The sequence below is a fragment of the Mastomys coucha genome, unplaced genomic scaffold (genome assembly GCF_008632895.1).
Source record: "Mastomys coucha isolate ucsf_1 unplaced genomic scaffold, UCSF_Mcou_1 pScaffold21, whole genome shotgun sequence".
Taxonomy (NCBI): Eukaryota; Metazoa; Chordata; class Mammalia; order Rodentia; family Muridae; genus Mastomys; species Mastomys coucha.
Genome location: NW_022196904.1, coordinates 36,661,440 through 36,669,738, shown reverse-complemented (window position 1 = coordinate 36,669,738; position 8,299 = coordinate 36,661,440). Strand labels below are relative to the sequence as shown.

The window sequence follows — 8,299 nt, the reverse complement described above, 5'->3', positions numbered from 1 at the left end:
ACTCAAAAATCCTCCTGCCTCTGCCTCCCAAGTGCTGGGATTAAAGGCGTGTGCCACCACTGCCCGGCAGCCCCAGGATCTTGAGATGAGATCTCCATATGCTATCTGAGTTGACCCTAAATCCAAGAACAAGCGACCTGCGCCTCAGAGAAGATCCATCTGCCTCTGCCTGTCCTGAGTGTGGGGTTAAAGGTGGCACCACCACATCAGCCATTATATGACACAGGGTCTTATATGTAGTCAAGGCTAACCCTAACCCTGGCCCACCTGCCTCCAATGCACCATAGTCTTCATTCTTGGTCTTTCAAACACAACCAGGTCCTTTCTTTTTTTTTTTTTTTTTGGTTTTTCGAGACAGGGTTTCTCTGTAGCCCTGGCTGTCCTGGAACTCACTCTGTAGACCAGGCTGGCCTCGAACTCAGAAATCCGCCTGCCTCTGCCTCCCAAGTGCTGGGATTAAAGGCGTGCGCCACCACCGCCCGGCGACCAGGTCCTTTCTGAATTGCTTCTGTGTGAACTCAGGTGGAGTCCAGGTGCCAGCCCTGATAAACAAGGGCACTCCCCATACTTGGAAAATCCCAAGGATTTATCTCCTAGGTACCAAAACCAAAGCCAAGACACATCCTGTACTACACCACAGCAATGAGCTGGGGAGAGGTCGGGACCTGCCAGTACATCGAATATACTCTTGTGTAGCTGCTGCTAAGGCCAGTTCTGGGTGCAAGGGCTTTGCAGGGTGGAAACAGCCACTAAAGAAGTGAAGACAATGGGGAAGATAAGGAAACTGCAGGGTGTGTTAAATGATGATAAGGACAAAGCAGGGTGAGTCTGGTGCTGCAAGGGGTGCTTCATAGGGAAGGGTATCATGAAGCCTCTGCCTGTGTGTTTAAGCAAGGACTTGGATGAGATAGGTGAGAACACAGGGATCTGGAAGGAAGATATTCCATGCTGAGGAAAGAGCTAGTGCAAAGGGCAAGAGAATGCATACCTCAGACACACCATGGATGGCTAGTGTTGGAAAAGAACATAGATAGCAAGAGGTTAGCAAGGAGGGGTTAAGAGAGCACAGGATCAGATACTGCAGCTCTATGTGGCCACCTTTTGTGGAGCAGTGAGACAGGACTATGGACTGAGTGAAGGGCCTCAGCGTGCTGTTTCTCTGCCACTGACTCTGGTGGATTCCAGGCAGCTGCTCTCCAACTGAGCTGTGCACCAAGACAGGGTCTTAGTAAATGTTCAGGCCAGCCTTGAAACAAGGTCAGCCTCCAACCCTCATTCCTCCTGCCCCGGGCTCCTTGGTAACTGGGGTGACAGATCTGTATTACCAGTCCCTGCTAAAAAAAAAGGCTGGAGTTTTTTATCCCAAATGAATCAGGATCCCGGAGGCTACAGGTTGACCAGTTCTGTGCCACAGGGAACAGATGGGGGCCAGGAAACAGAGAAATCAGAAAGGAAGCCACTATGACATTCCCTATGGTGGAAGCAAGGCCTATATAATAGCAGCTGAGGTGACTGACACTATTCAGATTTTACATACACTTCGAAGCTAGAAAGCCTAGTTGCATTCCTTCGCTGTCCGTTCAGGGCCCAAGCTGAGGTCGGCGGTCGCGCCATTTCTTACCACTAGGTGGCGTGTCCCACCCGGGCACGAACTCACCCCTGGCACTGTCTACCCCAAAGCTTCCTTTCACTTTCGGTCTTTGGCTGTCATCCAGCTCGGTCTTTCCACACCCAGCTGGGGCAAGCCTGGTGCGTGGGGTGAATGGCTTTCTAGGTCCCCGAGGGGCGGTCCCAAGGTCTCCACTCCCGGGCAGAGGGAGCAGGGTGCGAGACCTGGGGAGGATTCTGGGGACGTCGGTCGGGGTTCTTAGAAGGGGCGATGACTTTTCACCGTCACTGGGGCTCATGCAGGAAGACTGGGGGAGCAGGAGGCGGAAACGCACCCACATCAAGGGCGGCAGGGCGGGGCGGCGGGGTACGGGGACGGGTGGGGAAGGGGCTGCAGGGTATGAGTCCGACGCCTGCCCTTCTGTCACTTCCAAGACCCTGCCATAGGCATGAGGGGTCCCCGGCCGAGATGACAGTGCTGGCGCCAGCCTGGAGCCCAAATGTGCGTATACCTGAGGGGTGATGGAGCTGGGTGGAGAAGGGAAGTGGGCAGGGGATGGAGGCATGGGGAAACACACACAGGACAGGATTGGAAGAAAAGAGAGGATGGGGTAGGATGAAGTGGAGAAAGATGGTTACAGGTTTGTCACACCAGCCAGGGTGTAGGACAGGCAGGGACAGGGAAGGTGACCCCCAGTTAATGAAGGGAGCAGGATACAGGGAGCCCCTGCATGGAAGTCAGTTGCTGACACGACCTCCCTGCAGTCCTCCCTGTTCCTGCTGTTGCTGCTGATGAGCCCTTGCCTGCGGGGGACACCTGACTGTTACTTCAGCCACAGTCCCATCTCCTCCAGCTTCCACATCTCGATTAGAGAGTTGGTGAGCCGGCTCCCATCCAGGCCAGGCTACTGTGCTGGATCCTTACTCTACATCTCTGCTACTGTCTCTCACAGTGTCTCTATCTCTACGAGGTCTCTGCCCCTCTCTCTTTGGATCTCCGCCCTCCGCCCCCTTCCCTGGGTCTCTTACTATCGCTCTCTGTCTCAGTCTCTCTTTCTGAGTCCCTGTTCTATTGTCTGTTTCTCTCTAGGTGTCTCGACTTCTGGCCTCCACTCTGGGTACATGTTCCACGCTGTCCCTCTCTCTGGATGCCTCTCTCTATGGATCTCTGCCTCTCTGTCTCTTTGCTACTGTCTCTTAGTGTCTTCTCTATCTATCTGGTTCTCTTCTTCTTTATGTGAGTGAGTCCTGTCTCTTTTCTGTCCTTGTCCCCTTGTCTCAGGGTCAACTTCTCCAACTCTATAAATTTGCTCTTGCTTTCAGTCAGGCCTCACCTTGTTTTCTCCCGTAGACTGACTACCTGCTTAAAGATTACCCAGTCACTGTGGCCATCAATCTTCAGGACGTGAGTCACAGTCGGGAGGGCCCTTGGGATGGAGGTGGGAACCAGACTCAAGATGTGCCACCCTTCAGGGACAAGGCTAGTGGGCCACCTCCTGCTCCCTCAGACCTGGAAATCTAGACCTTCTCCCCACCCACCCCCCAGGGACCCATCCTAGCCCCGGACCCAAGCATCCTAGCTCATTCTCCCATCAATCTCTCAAGATTGGCTTCTCTGTTCCTTTCTCCCTTGGGTGTAGTAGGTCCCTCCCTGTCAGGCTTCTGGCTCCGCCCCTCCGTCCGGGGTCTTCAGACTTGTAGCCCTACCACTTCTCTCCCTTGGTGTCTGGCCTGGTTTCATTTCAGTCATTTGATCCTGATCCACCTCCATCACACAAGTGACAAGCCTTACCTTTTCTGGCCTCTAGCAAGGCCCCATCTCTTTCAGTCCCCTGACCCCTCCCAACTTATCTCAGCATCTGCCACGCCCATTCTTCTCAGCCACCTAGCCATCGCTAAACCTTCAGGACCCACACTCCTTCTGCCTTCTGGCCCAGCCCACCCTGTTAGTCATCTGGCCCCGCCCCTTCTCCCTGAGATCTGGCCTGGGCTCTTCTTGATCTGCAGGAGAAACACTGCAAGGCCTTGTGGAGCCTCTTCCTGGCCCATCGCTGGATAGAGCAACTGAAGACTGTGGCAGGGTCTAAAATGCAAAACCTTCTGGAGCGTGTCAATATGGAGATACATTTTGTCACCTCGTGTACCTTCCAGGTTAGCTTTAGAACTTGGTAACAAATGAAGAGACCCGAGTCCCTCCCTAGGCTTTGAGGAACAGCTCTGCTAGGTCTTTTCGGGGGGAGTTCATTTTCCCACAGCATCCCACCGAGGTAGATCTGGACCCGTTGGCTCTGTGACCTCTGCAAGTCAGGGCCCTGGGTTGGTGGAGACACCGGTGTGACATGGTAATGACCTGTCCCTTCCTTCTCCCAGCCCTTACCAGAATGTCTTCGATTCGTCCAGACCAACATCTCCCACCTCCTGCAGGACACCTGCACACAGCTACTTGCTCTGAAGCCCTGTATCGGGAAGGCCTGCCAGAATTTCTCTCGGTGCCTGGAGGTGCAGTGCCAGCCGGGTAACAGTGCCACCAGGCTCAAAGCCCACAGCCTCGCTTACTGTACAGAGGCTTCTGCTCCCACTCTCTGGGACTTAAGACACATTCTTTCTCCCTCATTTTTTTCTCTTTTCTTTCTTCTTTTTTTTTTTAAGATTTATTTTTATGTGTGAGTTTTTATCTACATGCCTATAAGAGCACTGAATATGTGTCTGGTGCCTGAAGCGGCCAGAAGAGGTCATCAGATTCCCTGCAACTGGAGTTACAGCTACTTGTGAACCACCACGTGGGTGCTGGGACTCAGGTCCAATGCAGGAGCAGCCAGTGTTCTTATCTGCTGAGCCACCACTTCAACCCTTTCTCTTTTCTTTCGAGATAGGATCTCATTATGCAGGCTAGGCTGACCTTGAACTCAAAGCAATCCTCCTGCCTCAGTGTCCTGAGTGCTGGGGATTACAGGTATGAAGTCAGCACACCTGACTTCCTTTCCTTTCCTTTATGTATAACAATGTCTCATGACATTTCATTCGTGTCTACATTTTCATCACACCATGACTTTCTCCTGTGCACCTCCATCTTACCGATTCCCTTCCTCTTTCCAAATGGTCCCTCTTCTTTCTTTTCTTTCTTTTTTTTTTTTTAAATATATTAAGGCAGGTAGGTATGTAGCCTGTAGGAGGGCACCTTACCAATGGCTACACTTCTGAAGAAAATGTCTCTTCCTCTCTAACCTTCTATTGCCATAGATGTCCAGGAAAGGGCGGGCCATTCCTTCTTATGACCTTAGTTTACCTATCTTTGAGAAGGAGAAAGAGTTTTTGGTCTGCTTGTCTAGGCAGTCCTGTCCACAGGAAACGGAAACTAAGTGAGCACAGGTTTCTGGGTAACAATGCTAATAACTCAATAACTTTTTTCTCTTCCTTTTTTTTTCTCTGTTATTGATGTTGTTCTTTTGAGACAGGGTCTGTCTATATAGTCCTGGCTGCCTGTAACATGCTTTGCTGACCAGGCTGAGATCCACTGCTTCTGCCTTCTCAGGGGTTGAAGGTGTGGACCATGATGCCCAGCCATGCTCATACTTTTTATCCCCAGGGTTGGTTTATTTTCGAGACGGTGTTTCACAATACATACCTGTCAGTCCTAGAGCTTACTATGTAGACAGGCTACCCTCAAATTCAGAACTCTGTCTGCTTCTTCTTCCTGAATGCTGGATTGTTTTGTTTTGTTTTGTTTCTTTTTTTTGGTTTATCGAGACAGGGTTTCTCTGTGTAGCCCTGGCTGTCCTGGAACTCACTCTGTAGACCAGGCTGGCTGAGAACTCAGAAATACACCTGCCTCTGCTTCCCAAGTGCTGGGACTAAAGGTATGTGCCACCACCGCCCGGCGGGTTTTGTTGTTGTTTTTTGTTTGTTTGTTTTACGTTTCGAGACAGGGTTTCTCTGTGTAGCCCTGGCTGTCCTGAAACTCACTCTGTAGACCAGGCTGGCCTAGAACTCAGAAATCCACCTGCCTTTGCCTCCCAAGTGCTGGGATTAAAGGTGTGCGCCACCACCACCCAGCGAGTGCTGGATTGTTAAAGGCATTGTCTGCTAGGCCTACCTTATGTCCCCAGGTTTTGGTTTTGTTGTTTGTAGGTCTCTCATGAACCATCCATCACCTATAATCTCCAGAACATTCCATGTTTGCTCTGATGAGTCCCCTCAGTTATATGGTTCTTCTCTCTCCCCAGACTCCTCCACCCTGCTGCCCCCAAGGAGTCCTGTAGCCCTAGAAGCCACAGAGCTTCCAGAGCCTCAGTCCAGGCAGCTGTTGCTGCTGCTGCTCCTGCCTCTCACACTGGTGCTGCTGGCAGCTGCCTGGGGCCTTCGCTGGCAAAGGGCAAGAAGGAGGGTGGAGCTCCGCCCTGGGGTGAGCCTAGAGTCCAGGGCTTTGGATGGAGTGGGTGGCAAGGGATGAGGGTGGCAGGTGGCTGACCTTGTGGGGGCCTCAGGTACCCCTCCCTTCCCATCCCTAGGATGCAAGCCTTGTGCATCGTTGACTCAGCCAGGGTCTTATCTCGGTGAGTCTTACACTGGAGCCTGGAATGGCCAGGCTTAGGGGTGAGTCAGTCCAAGATTTGGGGGCTGTCTTACTATCTCTTATAGGAGGGACGGGGATTCAGGAGAGGGTGTGTGTGTGTGTCAGGGACAGCACAGTTTTTGCTGAGCGTCCAATGTGACAAAGCTCAGGGAGTTTCTGCAGCTCGCACAGTTGGGCTGTGGAGAGCTGAAAAGGCTTGTGAGGGAGAGTATACTGTGAGAACAAGCAAGGAGGCAGAAGGCGGATCCCCTGCCAACACCCGTATTTTAGAATGTAATGTGTTTTACACTTGTAATACCTCTCCTGTGGAGGTTACACCTGTAATCCCAGCCCTTGGGAGCCCAGAGCAGGAAGATTGCTGAACTGTCTGGCCACCCTCAGCTACAAGGTGAGTTCAAGGTCATTGTGAGATATACAGTGAACTCTTGTCTCCTGTCTCAAATAAACAAACAAAAACACTCAGTTAAGTGACACTTATTTTTTTTTCAGATGAGGTCTCAATATGTTGCCCAAACTGAGTTTGAACACCTCGATGAACCTTCCTGCCCCAACCTTCCAATAGCTGGGCTTACAGGCCTGCTATATATATACAACAAGGCTTTTCTTTTCTTTTCTTTTTTCTTGGTGCTAGAGTTGGGAACAAGCTAGGCAGATGCTGTGCTGAGCTACATCCCCAGCCCAGAGGACACACTGTCTGGGCATGGTGATGGACATTGTAATTCCAGTGCTTCTGGATTGGAGATGCTGAAACTGGAGGATACTGACTTTAAGAAAAACAGAAAGGAAGAAGGGGGGGTGCACTGTAGCCCTGTGTGGTTGCTTCTGTCACCTCCACCCTTTAAAATAAAAACAACTGCTGGGTATGGTGCTGCGTGCCTGGAATCTCAGTATTCAGGAGGCTGAGGCAGAGGGATCAGAACCTCAACACTAGCCTGGGCTACTGAGTGAGTTCAAGGCCAGCCTGGGCAACTCTATGAAATCTGCCTCAAAATAGCACTGAAAAACACAAATGCTGGGCCTGGAGCTTAGTAGCAGGGTCCTTGCACATGTAAGACTCCGGCTCCCATCTGCAGCTGCCACACAGTCACTAGAAACATATTATTTGAACTTAAGATTCACATAGCCAAAATGGATTTCCTAACAGCTTAAATTAAAACAATTACATTGTTTAAAAGTTTTAAATTTAAGCCAGCGCAGTTGGTGGCACACGCCTTTAATCCCAGCACTTGGGAGGCAGAGACAGGCAGATTTCTGAGTTCGAGGCCAGCCTGGTCTACACAGTGAGTTCCAGGACAGCCAAGGCTACACAAAAAAAAACAAAACAAAACAACAACAAAAAAAAAGAGTTTTAAATTTAAGTTTTTAAATTTTGTGGTTTCCCATTTCTGGGCTTGTTTCTGAAAGTCACAGCCATCATGGTACATATCTGTAAAACCAACTCTTATTTATTAGGTTTGTTTGTTTGATTGTTTGTTTTTCGAGACAGGGTTTCTCTGTGTAGCCCTGGCTGTCCTGGAACTCACTCTGTAGACCAGGCTGGCCTATTTATTAGTTTTATGTAGCTCAGATGGCCTGGAATGTGGGGCAATCCTCTGTCTTTACCTTTGGAGTGCTGGAGTCACAAGTGTGTACTACCACACCTGATAGTAATTCTCCTTTTTAAAGAAATTAAAGCAGACCCTCCCTCCCAAATAAATTGAAAAATATTACACATGGGGAGCACAGTGTGTTATGGCACCTGTGTATAAGTCAGAGGCCAACATGTGGACAGCTGGTTCTCCTTTCACCATGCTGGTCCCAGGGACGGACTCAAGTGGTCAGACTTGGCTGCAGAGGCTTTTTACCCATTAACCCAGCTTGAAGGCCAAGATCTGTTTTGTTTTGAAAACAGGGACTCATGTAACCCTATCTGACCTGGAAATCACTCTGTAGACCAGGCTGGCTTGGAACTCAGAGATCCACCTGCTTCTGCCTCCTGAGATAGGTGAGCCATCAGGCCTGGCTATAAAACCTAAAGCCGGGCAGTCATGATGCACGCCTTTAATCCCAGCATTTAGGAGGCAGAGGCAGGCAGATTTCTGAGTTCAAGGTTAGCCTGGTCTACAGAGTGAGTTCCAG

At 50.5% G+C, this 8,299-nt stretch overlaps 1 protein-coding gene across 8 annotated transcripts; it reads left to right on the top strand.

The window, feature by feature from the left end:
• Positions 1-1,673: 1,673 nt before the first annotated feature.
• On the top strand, positions 1,674-7,044 carry Flt3lg (fms related tyrosine kinase 3 ligand). 8 transcript variants are annotated; one of them, XM_031386545.1, is made up of 9 exons: positions 1,674-1,749; positions 2,044-2,110; positions 2,374-2,487; positions 2,960-3,013; positions 3,616-3,759; positions 3,979-4,123; positions 5,832-6,010; positions 6,093-6,161; positions 6,813-7,044. In XM_031386545.1, exons 2-8 carry the CDS (start codon positions 2,078-2,080, stop codon positions 6,114-6,116), a joined length of 693 nt encoding a protein of 230 aa, XP_031242405.1. In that variant the 5' UTR covers positions 1,674-1,749; positions 2,044-2,077; the 3' UTR covers positions 6,117-6,161; positions 6,813-7,044. The 8 variants fall into 8 exon arrangements, 7 of the variants coding, with proteins under 7 accessions (XP_031242405.1, XP_031242406.1, XP_031242401.1 ...); XM_031386546.1 differs by lacking the exon at positions 1,674-1,749 and adding an exon at positions 1,767-1,824; XR_004123026.1 differs by lacking the exons at positions 1,674-1,749; positions 6,813-7,044 and adding an exon at positions 6,671-6,803 and having other exon boundaries at positions 1,833-2,110; positions 6,093-6,569.
• Positions 7,045-8,299: the final 1,255 nt, after the last annotated feature.